The 19,708-nt window shown below is 35.2% G+C and overlaps 2 protein-coding genes across 3 annotated transcripts; both read right to left on the reverse strand.

Moving 5' to 3' along the window:
* Positions 1–4,593: 4,593 nt before the first annotated feature.
* coa3b (cytochrome C oxidase assembly factor 3b) lies at positions 4,594–9,396 on the reverse strand. 2 transcript variants are annotated; one of them, XR_013328912.1, is made up of 3 exons: positions 9,203–9,396; positions 8,739–8,900; positions 4,594–4,655 (listed from the first exon to the last, which is right to left on the reverse strand). XR_013328912.1 is itself a non-coding variant. In XM_077734726.1 (2 exons), exons 1-2 carry the CDS (start codon positions 9,348–9,350, stop codon positions 8,794–8,796), a joined length of 255 nt encoding a protein of 84 aa, XP_077590852.1. In that variant the 5' UTR covers positions 9,351–9,396; the 3' UTR covers positions 8,151–8,793. The 2 variants fall into 2 exon arrangements, 1 of the variants encoding a protein (XP_077590852.1); XM_077734726.1 differs by lacking the exon at positions 4,594–4,655 and having other exon boundaries at positions 8,151–8,900.
* Positions 9,397–9,843: 447 nt separating this feature from the next.
* nags (N-acetylglutamate synthase) lies at positions 9,844–13,171 on the reverse strand. Its single transcript, XM_077734827.1, has 8 exons — positions 12,848–13,171; positions 12,119–12,390; positions 11,525–11,738; positions 11,236–11,416; positions 11,046–11,085; positions 10,842–10,973; positions 10,221–10,397; positions 9,844–10,072 (listed from the first exon to the last, which is right to left on the reverse strand). Exons 1-8 carry the CDS (start codon positions 13,148–13,150, stop codon positions 9,904–9,906), a joined length of 1,488 nt encoding a protein of 495 aa, XP_077590953.1. The 5' UTR covers positions 13,151–13,171; the 3' UTR covers positions 9,844–9,903.
* Between the last annotated feature and the right edge of the window lie 6,537 nt (positions 13,172–19,708).

The raw sequence follows: 19,708 nt of genomic DNA on the forward strand, positions 1-19,708 counted from the left end.
GGATCTGGATTTTGTGAAAAGGCAGAAAATGAGCAAGATGAGCAATCAGGAAAAATGAGTGAGAAGAAGTCTGGGTCAAAAGTGGAAAAAAGGAAGAACACATTCTCTCGCTCTCTCTCTCGCTCTCTCACATTTACTCCGTGGCACTTTAATCTAAGCAGTATGTGCTCGTCGCTCACAAAAAGAGAGAGAGAGCATTTGCATTCTTTTCCATTGAGGTCAATGTTTTAAGCAGGTTTTTAAACCATGCACCACAAAAAAATATCCAAACTTCAAAATACACCATCAATATGAGCAAATGTTCATATTGACCACTTTGTCAAAAAAAGCTCCATCTAGTAATATTTCAGTTTAATGATATGAACAGATGTTTGTTGTCTTTTTACTTTTTAACACATTTATTTTGAGGGAAATAGAAGTGTTTGAGGTTTAAATATTGAATCAAATTGTTTAGTTTTATACTTTAAATGCAATGTTCTTAATTTTCCTTTCCTCCTCCCATAATTCCATTTTTTTCTCCTCCTCCTCCAAAAAATGTATTCAGTCTAAAGTCTTCAATAATCTTTTCCCAATTCCGACCAACCCCCCCCCCCCAAAAAACCCACCCACATCATCTCCTAATTTTCCCAAAAACCTACTTTCTTCGTTTTCTCTCATATTTACTTACAAAACCCAACTTTTAAAACATTTTCCCACTTCCACCCAAATCCCAAATAACTATTCTCCACACACTTCAACATTCTAAACAACCCACATCATCATCTGCTCATTTTCCCCAAAAACTTCCTTTCTTCATTCATTTTCTCTCATATTTACTTACAAAACCCAACTTTTCAAACTTTTTCCCACTTCCACCCAAATCCCAAATAACTATTCTCCACACACTTCAACATTCTAAACAACTTTTTGCAAGAAAAAAGCTAAAAACTACTAAATAAGTGCCAACTTTTGACGCCACCCTTCATTTCAACAAAATGGGAAAAACGGGGGAAAGTGGGAAAATCACATGGTTAAGTTAGCTTAAAAAAGGAAAGTGTAGCCACAAAGTGAAAAGGCAGACTGCGGTCATTGGAAACAAAGAAAAAACTCCCCCATAATATAAAAAGTAAGATAGAAAGATTGAGAAAGAAGCCCAATAAGGACAGTTAAAAGATATTTTTCAATGGGAATATCACAGAGTGACAATGAGTGTTAGCCTAAAAGACTCCAGCAGGAGTTTAAAAGAAAAAAAGAATACACGTAGACACACATTTTGCAGTGTGCCACATAACTCATTTGAGGGAGTGGTGAGAGTGTGAGAGAAAGCAGCAGAATGCAGTCAACTTAACTCTTGGTGCTCTAGTGCTCCATTTGACCGCGGACAGAAAAAAATTACAGGGTGGTACACATGTGTGTACTAGTGTGTGTGTGTGTGTGTGTGTACCAGTGTGTAAGTTTTATTTTAGCGGTTTGAAATGTCTGGGTCGACATGGATGTTTTGTAATTGGGGATTTTTACTTTTAAAATCAGAAATACTGATTTTATTCTAAGGAATTTGTATTTTGATGTCAGAATTCGGACTTAATCTTACAATTTGTTCTTAATTATGAAAAAAAATTACAATTGTGAAAGTCAGAATAATGTGTTTAAAGTTAGAGTCTGAGCCAGTTGTTTTTTTACTCTTATTTTCACTTTTGCCATCATTTTAAAGCCTAAAAATATCATTTTAAAGGCTAAAATACCATTTTTAAGGCTAAGAATATCATTTCAAAGCCTAAAAATATCATTTCAAAGCCTAAAAATATAATTTTAAAGCCTAAAACTATAATTTAAAGCCTAAAAAGATCACTTTAAAGCATAAAAATATCATTTTAACACTTTTTGGACATTTGTACCCCTACACGACACTGTTTTGGCTGCCATTTCTAGTCCCACCCATTTAGAAAAATTATTTAAGATGTCTATTTAAGATGAGGAAATCCTGAAGTTGAGCATATGAGGATAGAAGTTGAGTTTGTTGGTAATAACAAGCATCCACTTGAAAAATACATTCCTCAACAAAGACCTTTTAAAAAACCATCTGAAATTGCACGTTTCCTCTCTTTCCCTTCAATTCCACCTTTTTGTGCAAAAGTACCTAATCCTGTATTCACCAAGCAGGTGTTTCCAAAGATATTTTTGGGCCTGAAACATTTGACATTTTTAAAACAGACATCTACAAGGACTATAAACTTAAAAACTATGATTATTATCATTGCAAAAATATATAATATCATAAAAAACAAACAATTACATGTCATTATTAAATATATCTAGAAATAGTCACTTAGGTATTAAAAACTTGAATATATATACTATTTTGTCAAAATAATACAATTCTTTGTTGAGTGTCTGCAAACTCATTTTGTTTGTAATCATTTTATTTTTTAAAAAATTAATTGGATCATATTAATATACTATAAATAAAATAGAAAAATTAATACATAAATAATCATATAATAATAAATAAATAAATTTAAAATAGTATTTTGCATTGCATTTTTTGTTTTATTACTTGACAACAATTGACATTTTGCTTGTTATTGACAACAATTCAATATCAATCATTAAAATATTTTTTGATTATAATTTATAATTATTTGGGCTGTTAGTGAATGACTGAAGCTCATAATAATTTTAAATAAGTCTACTCTTCTTAAAATGGTTCATTACAAGCTCAACATTCACCTTAACGTTGGGTTTCATCCTAAATCAATTATTACTTTATCAATATTCCCTCATTTATGACAAAAAAAATGAAAATTTAAAGTCATCTGCGCAACCGGAAGGGAGGAAGATGCTTTCCATTCGCAGTATATAATCACATCTTTCCCATTTTCCTCCATCCAGCGCGGCAGCGTTTCAGACCATTCAGGCCACTGAGGCTACCAAAACTGCTATAAATACCCCTAAAATTAGAGAGTGCGTGTGTTTTTGGAAGACTGAACTTACTTCAAAATGTCTGCTACATTGTTGCACCGTCTTCTTAGCTGCTCACATTTTTCTAGAAAGGATAACACAAAAAGTCAAGTCACAAAAAAGTTGCATATTTTGAATCCATATTGATGATCTAAATAACAGTCTTTTGCACAGCTATTTGTTAAAGTAATCTGCTTTTAACATACTTGTATGTTTGCAGGCAGGTGTGTAGAAGCTCTAAAAAAGCTTCCAACCTTTTCATTTAGAGTTTAAATGAAAACGGCAAGAAAAACACTATAACTTTGCTCAAAACAGATGTTGCATTCATTCCAATGTTTTACTTTAAGTAGGTTAATGGAACTATTTTCAACCTGAGAACAAAGATTTAACAATTCAATAGTAAAATCTGTGACCGGACGTTTGGTCGCCCCCGGGACGTTTGGTCGCCGCCGGGACGTTTGGTCGCCGCCGGGACGTTTGGTCGCCGCCGGGACGTTTGGTCGCCGCCGGGACGTTTGGTTGCCGCCGGGACGTTTGGTCGCCGCCGGGACGTTTGGTCGCCGCCGGGACGTTTGGTCGCCGCCGGGACGTTTGGTCGCCGCCGGGACGTTTGGTCGCCGCCGGGACGTTTGGTCGCCGCCGGGACGTTTGGTCGCCGCCGGGACGTTTGGTCGCCGCCGGGACGTTTGGTCGCCGCCGGGACGTTTGGTCGCCGCCGGGACGTTTGGTCGCCGCCGGGACGTTTGGTCGCCGCCGGGACGTTTGGTCGCCGCCGGGACGTTTGGTCGCCGCCGGGACGTTTGGTCGCCGCCGGGACGTTTGGTCGCCGCCGGGACGTTTGGCCGCCCGGGACGTTTGGCCGCCCGGGACGTTTGGCCGCCCGGGACGTTTGGCCGCCCGGGACGTTTGGCCGCCCGGGACGTTTGGCCGCCCGGGACGTTTGGCCGCCCGGGACGTTTGGCCGCCCGGGACGTTTGGCCGCCCGGGACGTTTGGCCGCCCGGGACGTTTGGCCGCCCGGGACGTTTGGCCGCCCCGGACGTTTGGTCGCCCCGGACGTTTGGTCGCAGAGTCAAATGTACTTAGATATTAAACAGTACTTAGATATTAAACAGTACTAATATATTAAACAGTACTTAGATATTCAATTCTCTCTTAGATATTAAACTCCCGCTTAGATATTAAACTCTCTCACTGTCACCATTTGACCGGCGACCAAAAGACCGGCGACCAAACGTCCGAGCACCATAAAATAGTGAAGTAGATAAAATAAGCAGCAGTTTAGGTAACATAAGATATTTTTGGATAGCTAAAGCCTAAGAAAATTATGAGATTTTTTTTCCCATCAATGGAACGATTCATTTTGGTAATTGGATTCCATGCATTGAAAATGATTTTACAGCTTCAGTGTGCATACGTTTGCACACTCTTTCAATGCCCGTTGGCCTCGGAGGCAAATGTTTTTACGCAGCAAAAGATCAAGGGGGCTAAGAGGAGAACCTGGTGGGATACCTGGTGGGTTTACTGCTTCCTCAGAAACCAGAAACTCATACTGGGAGTTTACTGTGTGTTTGTGTGAAGTCAGCAAGAGAGAGTAACACATTGGGCCAAATGACTACGTTACCAAAAAATATGGCAATTTGTTTTTATTACTCACTTGATTCCTTGACCGAGTTTTTCAATTTTTCAGCTGATTTGGATCATCCGAGTACTCTGCCACTAAAAAAAAAACAAGACAAAGAAAACACACAATTAATAACTGAAAAACTTTGGGAAATGATTTGACCGTTTGATCATAAAGTTTGCATTATTTTCATTAGCAAAACTACAGTTTAAAGAAGCAAAATGTAGGATTTGTAGGCAAAAATGGTAGCACAAACAGATTCAAACTATGGAATAATGATTGGGTAGATTTAGATTAGATTAGATAATTTTATTCAGTGCATATTCGGGAAATTTCACTGTCACAGTAGCAAGAGGGTGAGAATACAGACACAGCAAAAGACATTTTAGACATAAATAAATAGGTAATAAAAAAGTTAATAAATAATAAATATATATACACACATACATACATACTAATATTTATACACATACACACACTAATATATATACACATACACACACTAATATATATACACATACACACATACTAATATATATATATACATACACATACATACTAATATATATACATATATATACATACATACACATACATACTAATATATATACATATATATACATACATACACATACATACAAATACATATACTAATATATATACATACACATACATATACTAATATATATACATACACATACATATACTAATATATATACATACACATACATACAAATATATATATATATACATAGTACATACAAATATGCATACATACAAATATATATATATATATATATATATATATACAAACATAGTACATACACATACATACATACATACAAATATATCTACATACACATACACACAAAAATATATGTACATACACACACACATACATATTATTATGTTAAAGAGGTTGGTGGTTGATATACTTAGTACTATATATGTATTTTATATAAGTACATGCAAGTGGTAGATAGGCATGAAACTCCTGTAGGTATCAAAATGTATAGAAATAATTTCATGTACAAGCATTATCCGATTTCAATTAACCGCATCATATTAAAATCATATTTTACAATATTACAGATCTTTTTCCAATGGGATATTTTGCAAATTTTGCATTCTTTCAGTAAACGGCGGTGAAATACGGCATGTTAATTATCTAGTAAGGTAGAATATAAAAAAACAAACAAATTGTGCTGAGGCGTCCCTGCCAGTCCAGTATACCCTCCTAAATGCCTTTATGGAGTAGTTTTTAAAGGGCCCCCCTCAAGCATTTTCCAGCATGACATCAGGGGGTCCCCCAAATAATTTCTTACTTTCCTTTCTTCTCTTTTCATGTCCCTCTTTCTTTTGCTCTCAGCAATTTTTAACCAGTCTTTCTGTCCATATTAGAAGCTTAAAAAAGCCAATTAATGTAGTGTTGTGGTGCTGAAAATCTCAAAAACTGCTGGTTCCTGTTAGCACTTAGCCACATTAGCAGGGGGTGTTAAAGAAGCAGGGGCAGAAATGCTTACACTGAGTACTGTTTTGAAGTTTTATTGAGGTCTTTTAAACAACACGTCTGGGGAATTCCTTATAAAATGCTTAGGTTAAAGCAATTTAATTTTTTGTATGTATAGAAGCTGTTTTTAACAAATGATGTGAACTAATTATTGCTAATTATTGTTCCGTAAAATGACGCAATGTGCTTTTATAGTTATTTTATAGTAGTATTGGGAGATATTCAGTTTTACTATTGACAAATAGTTTAATTTTGAATTTATATGTAGTACTGTAACTGTTTTCGAATTCTGGGTCTTCTAATAATTTAATTAAGGTTTTAGTTCAAGTGTTAAGTTTAGTAAATTTTTAGGAAACTGGGAACTTAGATCATTTAGTTTTTAAATATTTCCATAAAGCATGTGTTAAACATGTGTTCTGGTTGCCACGTCAATTTGTCTGGCCTGTTAAAGTAAATCATATGCAATGAAATATTATATTAAAATTTAGGTTTAAAAAAAATTGTAGTACATTAAGCTGAAAAGTAAGTAAAAAAAACTCTTGCTTTATTATTAGTTTTCCAAGTGTAATCTTCTGTATTTCTGCATTTTACATCTTTTGTTGCCTTGAATTATGAATATTACCTTTGCTAAACATTATAATTTTCTATTTTTCAATGTGAGCACCTGCAAAAATATTGTTTGGCCTTGAAATTAAAAAATATCCAGTGCAAACGTGTCTTTTTAAAAGTCCTTAGCAAGTCAAGGACGTATATGATTTAAAACCCATTTCTGTAGACATATGAGGGCGGAGCATAATTTTCAGGAGGCGGGCTTATTGATAGTCTACGATGATGATTGGCTACTAACAATAAAAGCTGAATACTATTGGCTGCTATGCTGTTGGGTCATTTTCAGAACTACTGGAATTACAGCTATGATGAGATCTGCAGAAGATGAACAACCCAAGTCAAAAACTGTACTACTTTCCTTTTTTTTTTAATGCTAAACAGTACCACGAATGCTAATCCTCAATGCAGATTTTTGGGATGGGAAATGGGTAAAAGTCCAAGTCAGTCAGTCCCTCTAAAATGGAGCACATTTCATAATACTTACCAGGATTTAGTTTTTGACGGAGTGGCATGTCATATGCTGAAAATCTAAAATAGACGGTATTTCAATGGAGCAGATCAGCTGAGCAGTTGTATTGCTGTAAACAGGAACTAGATAATAGTCCTCGCTAATGTTCAGGATGACAACATGAGATAACGTACCCTATTTTGGACGACAATTATTTGCTCAAAACTAATTTGTAAGGCAGAAGGCCAAGCAAAATTCCTACTTTTAAAGTCCATATCTTGTAAAATTGTTTTTTCTGATACATTTGAGTTCATAAAAGTAGTTTTCCCAACCTTATGGATGATACTTCTATTTTTGGAGGCACATGCATGTTCTCTGTTTAATTTTGGTAGAAAACAACCGTTTTAGCGGGCTCTAGCGGCCTAACTATGTAATGTTCTTCCCCAACCAGAACTCCCTTTCGTACACATAGACCCTGCTGCTCCTCCATTTCAATGACTAACCTAGTAAGTGCTTAAATTGTATATAAATACACATATAAACAAGTAAATTCTGAAAAAATAATATATAAGACATTAGATAATAATTAGCAATCACTTTAGGAACATATGTTGTGTCAGTTAAGAGCGAGGGAAGGGAAACTGATGGCAAAGTCGTGGACTAAACAAGGGGGCGTGGTTTATAATAGGGCGGGGTTAGGATATTTTGGCTGAAATGTGCCTTCAGTATCGTAACGATGCATTTGTAATGTTGACACTTAATAATGGAACATGATTTTGATAATTAATGGTGGTGGATATCTTGAAATGTATTTTGATCAATTTTTGGTTCCCCAACAAAGAGGTTGTAGGTTAGATTTCTCCAGATCGGTTGAGCTTTGAGGAATATTGAAGCAAATGAGGAAATTAAGCACTTAGAGTATCATAAAGACAGAAATTTGTTAGCCCATTTCCATAGCAAAATCAGGAAATGTTAATTTTAAGAGCTTGGGGGATTTCACTATACAACAGCGCACACTAGTGGTATCATGTGGGAAAACAGTTAAGCTAATTCTCTGGCAGTGCGCATTATGGGAGTTTGATAGTGAACAAAATACAATTGTTTTGGTCGCTGGATCTTTATTTTTGCATTTAGTTTGAATTTGTTTCATCCTACAGATGTTAGTCAGTACAGGATTTGAAAGGGGAATCTGATCATGATCGCTTTACATGCATAAATAACAATTAAATGGAAAAACATCCCGTATGACAATGTTTTCATTAGTGGATAGCGGGGTGAAAAGTTTTTTTTGTTTCCGTATAAAACCAAAGCTAACAATATATACTTAATTTTTGATAGATCCGTATATTATTATAACATGAAACATAACATGTCAAATGTTTGACATTGACAACATCAATTTCACTTACTTGGAATAAAGTGGATTCCATTTCAACACAACTTTTCTATTGATGTCCGTATGTAGTATAGTATAGTTTTTATAGTTTTCAGTAATGAATGTTGCCTATAGTGAGTGATATTTTAAATGGAACGTTATCATACAAGCGCCATTTTGATAAAGGAAAGTGGAGGTAGCCATCAAAAAATATCATTAGCTACCAATTGTATCACCTTGTAAAGGACACTTGTACAGATGGGGATCCCTTGTCGGGCAGAAAGTTCTTGTTCAGGAGTTGGCACCAGTTCTTGGACCTCTGATGATGCGATTCCTGGCTTCATCATCTATTTCGTCCAGGATCCTCTCTTGCTTGACGGACATGATGGTGTAACCAACTGGAAAAAGTATATTTAAAGAAAAACATGCACATGGGGAAAGTGCCAGAAAATGGGTGCACCATTTGCAACCTTGTTATTGGGTTTATATTGATTATTTAGGGGAAATCTAAAATCTTAAAGATGGATATTAGCGATCGGCTACAATCTTACATATATATACTCATTGACATCAATAGAAATGTATGTTTATTAGTATGTGATGTCCCTTGTTAAATAAATCAAACTAAAATGTATTGCTCTATAGCGTTTGGCGTTCCGACACTGAATAATTAAGGGCATTTAGGATTAAAAAAGGATACACATCCCGATCACAAAGGCACCGATACACAAACCGGTCACAAGGTTCTTGCTGCGGATCCGGGATGCATTCTTCTTCCAATAATCTAGTCTTTGTCTTTCCGCGTTTAATACCTGTTTCGTCGACCTTGTTGCTTCTTCCTCCGGCATGGTTAGTTAAGATGACGGCGCGTAATGATGACGTAATTTAGTGGCATGCATTGTCATTGGCTGTTTAAATAAGCAGTGCCGAGAGTTAAAAAGATGGGTTTTAGCGCTCCCTGTGGATGAATAAAAGAATTCACTTTGAAATTGACTGTAAAGAGGGCAGTTATTTTACAAATAAATGTATTTTTTTCCAATGAATTTGTATATTGACCACTGGAAACGAACATAATTCCCCAAGCTTCAATTACTAACAACTAAATAAGACTAGTATACAGCCTGAGAAAAGAAAATTAGCAACATTTGCAACATATCTCTGATTTCTAATGGATTAGCTCATCATTTACTCAATATTAATTTCTCTTGCTTTGAACCAATCACTGAGTGCAGTACATCAGTGAAGAAATCCAAGCTAAAAATAGTCAATATTTTATGGCATTGCAAATTCTTAAAACACTAATCTTTGAGTTCAGATTACAATATGTGCAATGAAAAACTCTTTTAAAATAGAACCATCAGCAGCTGAACATTTTATGCAAAGTGAGCAGTTACATGGTCTTCATGATGCTTTCAGATTATGACTTGGCAAGAGAGGAGAAGCACAGAAAGAGTCTGGCAGATTCTTAGCATACTCCACCAGCTCATATGACTCCCGAATGTCTGTCAGGCCGCTCCAGAAAACGATCCATTCCCCATTTGCAAAACTGCCTTCACAATGCTTGTAATACCTGAACACCCAAAACAAAGAGAAGAAAGAATTTGAACAAAACTCAAAATTACAAAGGCAAATACGTGCAGTTCATCTTTTAATACTCTAGGTAGGAAATTAGTGTTGTATGAAAACATCAAGGTGAACATGTTTTTTTTCATATTTACCAGGGATTAATTTTGTTGTTGGTTTTGGATCTCCAGAAGAGTTTCCCCAGATCTTGTCTCAAACACTCCCACATGAGGTGACCAGTTCCCTGGCCTTGTTCCGTCGTGCTAACCACTAGTTTATCAAGGTAAGGCGTGTTCGCTACTTCCATAGTGACAATAGCTGCAGCGGTGTAGCTGAACACAAATAAAAACAAGCATTTCAGTCTTTACATTCATTGTCCACTAATTTACATTTACATTCTATAGAACATTAAAAAAATTAAAAATCATTGACAAAACATCCCCAAAAAGTGTCGGTGAAAAGAGCAAGTCTTGTATTATTTTAAATTATCTCACTATACTTACAGATGTTGACTAATACTTATTTATGTTGACTACAGTAATCCCTCGATTATCACGGTTTCACTACTTTTCGATTTTTTCCGCTATTATTATTATTTTTTTTTTTTTAAAGTTTATTGAATTTAAACATCCATGCTGAAACTTTTGCTACTAGGACTCAACACTGAAGAAAATAAAAGTTATAATAGGAATTACCCTACTTGTTAGGCCATGTTTCGTCTACATTAACCGCAATATTCCAGGGATTACTGTATACTAGTACACAGTGTCACTCACCCTTCAGATAAATAGACCGAATGCAGCCTCCCTTTGAGAGAATCCAGATAATCTCTCTTCAATGTTTTATTGAACGTTTTGTTAATCAGCGCTAAAAGGCGATCTGCATCAATCCCATCAAAGGAATTATACCTACAAAAAATGCATATAAATCAAAAGATCAGCCATTGAACTTGTCATTTTATTAAACAAACCATGTTTTACCTATGTATTGGTTCTCTGTTTTTAAATAGTGACCCAGATCCTAAAAATAGAAGGATATAGAAGACACTCAGAGACTCAATGCAGTATAGCAATATGCTAAAAAGTAGCTATAGGAAGGAATAGCAACTGAAAGTTGTAGTGTATGCGCTAAAAACCAAAACAATAATAAAAACCATGAGCTACTCATTACCTTTGTGGCTAAAAAGCTCCGTCAGCAGTGTGTCAGCAGAGGTGATGACTGCAGAGGACTCTGTAGGTAAACAGTTAAGCAGTCTAGCTATTCCGGTCACTCTATAACGCTCTTTAGCACTTAGCCACGGAGCTGTAGACAGGTGAGGCAGGTCGCCAGGTAACGACACGGTACCCAAAACCTGTATGGCAAAGAAACCCTCGATGAAAACCAGAGTAATGCGAGGAGTTTTTGCAATATTTTCGACCAAAATACAAAACTTGAACCATCATAATGCAAAGAGTGGTGCCTCATTTTCGCCGTTTCGCAGGCCTCCCATGTCGGTTAAAAACATGACTTTGTGGGGTTGTAAAGCATGAGAAATGGCCGCCGTCACTTCCATGGAGTCTAAGATGACTGAGCGGCCTTGCTCGTCTTTGCCCACGGGGCAAACTAAAGGAATCATCCCGCAGTTGAGAGTCCATTGGAGGAGGCCCGTATCAACGGAGAGGGATGATAGAGCACTGCCATGACATGAAAAACTGCACTTAAAATGGAGTGTAGATATAAAATACAGATTTATTTTTAGGTCATTTTTATGAATTGTAAGTTGGAAAATTTCAAGCAATTTTTTCTACGGTCATAATTAATTTGGACATGTATACATAGATACAAATTAAACAGAATACAACTATTCCAGATGAAGTAAAACTTATTGATTTGTGGTTTAGAATAAACTCCTACCTCAGAAACATTTATTTCAAAGTTAGCATCTTAAAGTTGTTGTTTTTTTAGGCTTATTTTTTTCTCCAGGCAAAATATCCCCCAAATTGCTGTCAAAACAAATTGGAACATGTACAAACAAATATGAATTGATCAAAATAATGAATTGTTTCTCCCTCACCTGCTTCCATATGGAACTTTATGCCGCTTCAGGAAAACTTCAGCTGAGAAAAATGGCAGGACAGAGGCCGATTGTTGTTGAAGAGCCTCGGTCAGCTGTTGACTTTGCTCTACCGGTCCTCGGGAGCTCGGTAATTCACCTAAAGTGAGATTTTTGTCATCCTGAGACATGCCCATTACCACCAGAGGCTTCATGTCCATTCGCTGTAGGAATGAAAGTCCAAAGGCCAGATTTTGGACCATTTCCTTGCTGTTGAATACAGAACTTTCCACCTGCATGAAAAGGACAGAAATCATTCATAATTAAATATATTTATGTTTTGGGAGAGAAGTTGCTTTGTTTTAATACAGGGGTGGGCAAACTTTTAGGCCCGGGGGGCCACACTGACTTTAAAAATTTGACAGATGGGCCAGGTCAGCAAAAGATACGATACATATAAAAAAGTGCATCTGTTAACAGTACATTTGAAACATAAACAGAAAAATTGACTAAAGTATTAACATACTCATCACTTATCATTAAAGTAAAAAGTATAAAGTACAAAGAAAAGTAAAAAGGAATGCATTAAGAAATACATTATTTGGACAATGTCGACGGACCGGATTAAAAAGCCTAACGGGCCGTATGTGGCCCGCGGACCGTAGTTTTCACACCCCTGTTTTAATATCAAATTGTAGACATGCCCCAACCTCCCCTCCAAAAAATAGAAATAAAAAAACATAAGCATACCTCTATAACTGCAAAAGGAGAATTGCCCGAAGCAGCCCTCTGAAATTGTCCAAGCCAGTAGCGAGCTTCCCGGGGGTCTCCACCAATTTGACCGAGAAAAGCTTTCACGTCCCGGTAGATCAAGTTGCTTTTGGCCGAGGCAGAGAATGGACGAGACGCGGAGCTCGAAGCACGCGCCGGAGGGCTCATCGTCCTCGGTTGAAAACCCTTGGTGGTCGACGCCTGGGGGGACGTTTTAGACAAGTATTTACCAGCTAGAACCACGGCTCGACGTCCGGAATGTCCGCTATTCACGTTGGCCATGGTGTCCTGTCTTCTGACGGGACTGGGACAGTCCCACTAGTGACACTCGCTTGATGGGACAAGAGGACAAAGGCAGGGTAGTGGTGGGAGAAATAAGAAATAACATTTATTCATATATATGTGTAATAAAAAAAGTGTATAAATAAATAAATAAGCAAGCGTGTTGCTGGGAAATATATATACATATATAATATTTTCAATGTGTTGCTGTAATTTCTAGTTTTTGTCCATAGATGTCACTGTTGTCCCCTTTTCGATTTATAATACATTAATCTTACCTACCACTTTTTTTTAATGTGTGACAGTTTTAGAAATTACAATGTGTACGTATATGTTTTTTATGTGTGACAGTTTTAGAAATTACAATGATTACGTATATATTTTTATGTGTGACAGTTTAATAAATTACAATGTGTATATATATTTTTTTCAATGAAAAAGTGAATCAATTGTATATTTAAATGCCAAAAAAACCTGTCATACAATATCAAACCATCAATTTCCTTCCATTTATTTTCTTAAAAGCGTGCCTCAAACAAAAAAACATTTGGAAACCCCTAATGAGTCATTATATCCTACATGTACAAGATTATAATTATATATTTGTGTTAATTGGGCAGTTTGAAGATTAATGCTTTTCATATTTGACATCAGGTTTGTGGGTGTTTTTTGTTTTGTTTTTGGAAGCATGTGAATGAAGGTATGGCGTCCGAGCACATTCCCAACAAAATACGCCGTTTCAGTTTTTTCGTGATTTATTGCTGTAGAGCAAGTTTGTTTTGCCCCAGGAAAAAAAATATGAATCTGATAAAGTTTCAAGCCCCCCTTCAGCCCCCCCATCAGGCCAACCCTGTTTAAGGTGTGCATGGGTGTCTCACACTTGATTACAGGTTCAGCCTTAAATGGGCGGAGCTTTAACAGGTGTTGGAAATGTTAAATCTAAACCAGTCAGATCAGAAACCAGATAATGTTTGCAGGTTATTTGATTCCAATCAGATTTCTCCTCAAATTAGATTTTTTTTTTGGGCCTGACCGTTTACATACTACCCGAATCCGATCTGGTTCTGATCCGATTTGGCAATGTGATTGACATATGGTTGGGTTTCATGGCTAAACATCAGTAGAAGTGAGTAAGGGTACATATTGGTAGGAAAAAAGACCCCCAAATCGTCAGACGGCAAGCATCTGGCTGCAATTAGCTAATAGCGTGGGTTAAATTAAAGGCAGCCAATCAAACGCGGGATAATTATCTGCCAACGTCGGGATGAAGCCTAAAATAGCAGTCTTATTTGCACTAAAAATACCATGTCATTTCAGCTTTTTAACATTTGACCTTTGACATCAGACCCTGTCCCATAAAGGACAAAGGTCAGCCATCTTGGATTTTGATGTTAAAAATAGAAGAGCCTTGAACCTGATTTTTGTTAAAACCATCATAACATAGTATTTAGTAGTATTTCCCTTTTATAGTATTTTTCCCTTTTGTTAAACTGCCATTATATTCATAGGGGTTGGAATATATTTTTTAGCTATGTATTTGCAACAATATATGTATTTCTGGTACTTATTAGCCCATTATGGTTCTTTGAAGGTTTTTGGGACATTAAAATAAACCTGGAGAAAACCAACATAAACCTGCTAACTACTAAATTTACCACCTGTTCACCAACCAAACACTCTACTTCACCATTTTACCACCAAAAAAAGCTCCTGACCCTGACCTATGATTAGGATATTCTGCGATGGACCCTCAAAACATAGCGGATGCTAAAGCTGGAAGTCTTTTGACCTTTGTAATAAGCTAAATCCAGATGTGGCGTCAACACATAGGCCCGTGTGTTAGCTCAAAGTGGCTAACGAACCTCGACCTGAATATAAAAATGAACTAAGAAGCATTTATCATGGCAGAGTTTTAAATGCGTGCTAAGCAATGAACAAAGTAGATCTTTGTAGAACCAGTTTTCACAAAAACGAGTGAAGCAAGTCACAAATTATTGTACATAGCTATTAGCCTCCGGCAAAAAAAAATGTGGCTAGCAAGGAGTGGCCACTACAGAGAACGTATTTAGTTGAGTTGGTTAACGCTATACCTATACATCGACACACTTGTGGCACCAATATTTAAAAATTAAAACACTAAATTATAGCTATTCTCATCATTTAACCTTTTTGACAGAGAGAGCCATAAAACTTCATATTTTAAAATTAGTTAATATCTAAGTAATGTCTAATATCTAAGCACTGTTTAATATTTAAGTAGTGTTTAATATCCAAGCACTGTTTAATATCCAAGTACTGTTTAATATCTAAGTACTGTTTAATATCTAAGTACTATTTTATATCTAAGTACTGTTTAATATCTAAGTACTGTTTAATATCTAAGTACTGTTTAATATCTAAGTACTGTTTAATATCTAAGTGCTGTTTAATATCTAAGTACTGTTTAATATCTAAGTACTATTTAATATCTACGTACTGTTTAATATCTAAGTACTGTTTAATATCTAAGTACATTTGACCAAAAGACCGGCGACCAAACGTCCGGTCATGAGACTCACACCCAAACCCATACTTAGGGGCAATTTAGAGTGTCCAGAGTACCCAGAAAAAAACCCACGTAGAACATGCAAACTCCACATAGGTGTATGTCACCTGGATTTGAACCCAAGACCCCAAAGCTGTGAGGCGGACTGATTGTCCCCATCGAGTGCAAAAAATTCTTGCAACTTGGAACCCAACCAAAAGCCACGTAAATACCGCCATTACTTGGCATTTGAATGAAGACACACATTATGTTGTCAATATATCCACATTGTTATAATTTAGAGCTGGCTGATAAGCGGAATGAATAATTGCCATGTTGTAGGAATGAAAATAGGCAGATATTGTTTTTAAAATGATTGCAGTTTGACGGAATGCCGTCTCAATATCATTTCCCCCAATAAATGGAATCCTGGCATTAAGGGTAATTTCAACCCGTGTTAAAACCTGAACTAGAAACTTGAAGGTCATCTGATCTGAACTTTGTCGTCAAGCTCGCGTGATGTGAAAAAATGTAAAAAGGAATCTTAAAGGACTTGCCCTTCCCTCCAGTCACAACTAATTAGTACTTGCAAATACTTCTTTAACATGAGTCTGTATATTTGTTTTCAATAACATCCTTGTTTTTGTCCTTGGAATTGACATGCGTGTGACAGACAAGTTACAAGCTGCAATTAAAATGACAGAAGATTTGTTTTGAAATTTTCCGTTTCATATTTTTCCAAAATAGGACAATATTTATATCGTGTTTATAATTTTAAGAGAAATGTTGAATCGTTTACGACGTCGTTGAACATCCTGGTGTATTATGTTAAAAATGTTGATTGGTGTGATTAAACACTGTATTCAAATAAGCTAACAAGTTTATAAAAATTGTTTATTACGCCAATAATTATCATTATTATAATTGGAGATTAGCACAGTTATACCATTGATAATTATACTTAGTTTTGACACTGCTGTTGAGTTATTGAAAATGCCTTTGCTTTCACCACAGTATGTATTTGCAATCATTTATTTTCTGTACCGCTTATCCTCACAAGGGTAACGGGGGGTGCTGGAGCCTATCTTAGATGACAGTTAATGTATACCAGACATGGCTGCGATAATGGAAAAATCCCAAAGTAGTGAATTTTCAATAAGTGAAGACACAATAATTGAGGGATTACTGTTGTAAATAAGTACAACTCAACATGTGTAAGTATATATATATACATATATAAATATACATATAGGATATATACATATATAAATGTACATATAAAATATATATATACATATATAAATATACATATACACATATATACATACCTATATAAATATACATATACACATATATACATACCTATATATAAATATACATATACACAAATACATGCTTATATAGAAATATACATATACATATATATACATACCTATATAAATATACATATACACATGTATACATACCTATATATAAATATACATATACACAAATACATGCTTATATAGAAATATACATATACACATATATACATACCTATATATAAATATACATATACACATATACATGCTTCTATATAAATATACATATAGACATATAAACATACCTATATATAAATATACATATACACATACATACATAAATATATATAAATATACATATACACATATATACATACCTATATATAAATATACATATACACATATATACATACCAATATATAAATATACATATACACATATATTCATACCTATATGTAAATATACATACATATATATAAACACATATATACATACCTATATATAAATATACATATACATACATACACATATATACATACCTATATTTAAATATACATACACATATCTACATATATAGATACAGTTAGTCTTAACATTCACACTCAATATTTATTCCTTTGGTTACTTAGTTAGTTCAATTGATTTTTAACATTTGATTAGAGAAAGACGAAAGAAACTGAATTTTTTTTATGTTTCCCCAGTAGATCCGATGTATGACAACAGCAAAACAAACAAACAACACATGTAAGCAGGTGTGGTCGACTTGGATGCCACGCTGTCTGCGTTATGTTAAGGAATAGCTTATTAACCAGGTTCTGAAAAGAGGCAGCGACATAAACGCTCCTTCCATTGAAAACTTCATAAAGGCACTGCATAATTACAGTCTTTGCATCACCAAAAGGGCGCTTAAAGGGATTTCCTCAGTGGAAATGTCTTGCTAGTGGTTCACTATGCTTGCACTCCATCACAAACATGAGAAAAAATGACATGACAACAACGCATTTTCATCATTGAATTCATTAATATTTGATTCAATACTAAAAAAAATACCATTCGATAAATAATAAAATTCATAATGATAATTCGGGAAATTCCATGCTTTTATATCGTGGGAAGGAACCAGAATACCCAAAGAAAACCCACACAAGCATGAGGAGAACAAAGAAAACAGTTTTTTTTTGAAATCGCATGTCGTGAAGGAGAAGTTTCCAAGTGTTCTTTCCTGCTTTGTTATTTGCACATTTGCAAATGAGGCGTTGTAAGCGGATTTGTTAAACGTCCAAGACAGCAACACACTTTCTTTCATCTGAGTCCAACATTCCTGCGACTAACTACCTAGCGACAAGGCACGCCCTGGTCGATGTGCCAATGTGAGATTTTGACATACGTCGCCTTTTTCTACCTCATTTTCATGGCTGAAGGTGAAAAGGTCAATTGGGTCATTTGACTCCAGACTTCCCTTTGCACATTAGACACTTCCCATCACTGTGCATTTCAAAAAGTGGTTTGAAAATGTACTTTTATTTACTTCATGCATGAGAATCAACTCTTTTAACGATGCCCAGTTTGTCCTTTGTCTTATTTTACTTAAAAACTTGAAAGCTTGACCAGATGATTGGTCGCTGGTCAATTGTACTTAGATATTTAACAGTACTTAGATATTAAACAGTGCTTAGATATTAAACAGTACTTAGCTATTAAACAGTACTTAAATATTAAACAGTACTAAGATATTAAACAGTACTTAGATATTAAACAGTACTTAGATATTAAACAGCACTAAGATATTAAACTGTACTTAGATATTAAACAGCACTTACATATTAAACAGCACTTGGATATTAAACAGTACTTAGATATTAAACAGTACTTGGATATTAAACAGTACTTACATATTAAACATTACTTAGATATTCAACAGTACTTAGATATTAAACAGTACTTAGATATTAAACAATTCTTAGATATTAAACAGTACTTAGATATTAAACAGTACTTAGATATTAAACAGTACTTAGATATTAAATGGTACTTAGATATTAAACAGTACTTAGATTTTAAACAGTACTTAGATATTAAACAGTGCTTAGATATTAAACAGTACTTAGATATTAAACAGTACTTAGATATTAAACAGTACTTAGATAATAAACAGTACTTAGATATTAAACAGTACTTAGATATTAAACAGTACTTAGATATTAAACAGTACTTAGATATTAAACAGTACTTAGATATTAAACAGTACATACTTAGATATTAATGTCTCTCTTAGATATTAAACTCTCTCTTATGAATATAATTTTGAGAGCTTTTTTTCAACAATAAACTCTCTGTCACCAAAAGACCAGTGATGAAATGTCTGAGCACTGTGGTAAAGTGGTTCACTCGCCTGACTCGGGTAATGGTGTCCACGGGTTCGATTCCCGCAAATGATCATTTGTCTCAGTGTAGGCCCTCCAATTGAGTGGTGACCAATCTTGGGTGTACTTGGTCTGCCTTTTGAGGAAAATAAATGAGTTTTAATGGTATTTTAATGATAGTTATTGAAATTTGTTTGTGTCACGATGACATGAATATATTAGACTAAATATTTTATCTGAATAGATAGGCCCTTCTTAAAGTTCATTTGAGGTTAAAATGAAACAATGACAGACAGAATGAAGGGCTGGCAATCGAAAGCAAGCACGATTTAGTTGGCTAATTATAATTGCTCGGCGAACATTGGAATTT

This window comes from Stigmatopora nigra, chromosome 15 (genome assembly GCF_051989575.1).
Source record: "Stigmatopora nigra isolate UIUO_SnigA chromosome 15, RoL_Snig_1.1, whole genome shotgun sequence".
NCBI lineage: Eukaryota > Metazoa > Chordata > Actinopteri > Syngnathiformes > Syngnathidae > Stigmatopora > Stigmatopora nigra.

What these genes read in the sequence shown, in the direction of transcription:
- coa3b (XM_077734726.1), bottom strand. Translation starts at nt 9,350, where the DNA reads ATGCCGGAGGAAGAAGCAACAAGGTCGACGAAACAGGTATTAAACGCG. An exon ending in TGCCTTTGTGATCGGGATGT is followed by an intron (nt 8,901 to 9,202) that starts GTATCCTTTTTT and finishes TACTTTTTCCAG; the next exon opens with TTGGTTACACCATCATGTCC.
- nags (XM_077734827.1), bottom strand. Translation starts at nt 13,150, where the DNA reads ATGGCCAACGTGAATAGCGGACATTCCGGACGTCGAGCCGTGGTTCTA. An exon ending in TCGGTCTATTTATCTGAAGG is followed by an intron (nt 10,398 to 10,841) that starts GTGAGTGACACT and finishes ATTTGTGTTCAG; the next exon opens with CTACACCGCTGCAGCTATTG. An exon ending in AACAACAAAATTAATCCCTG is followed by an intron (nt 10,073 to 10,220) that starts GTAAATATGAAA and finishes TTGGGTGTTCAG; the next exon opens with GTATTACAAGCATTGTGAAG.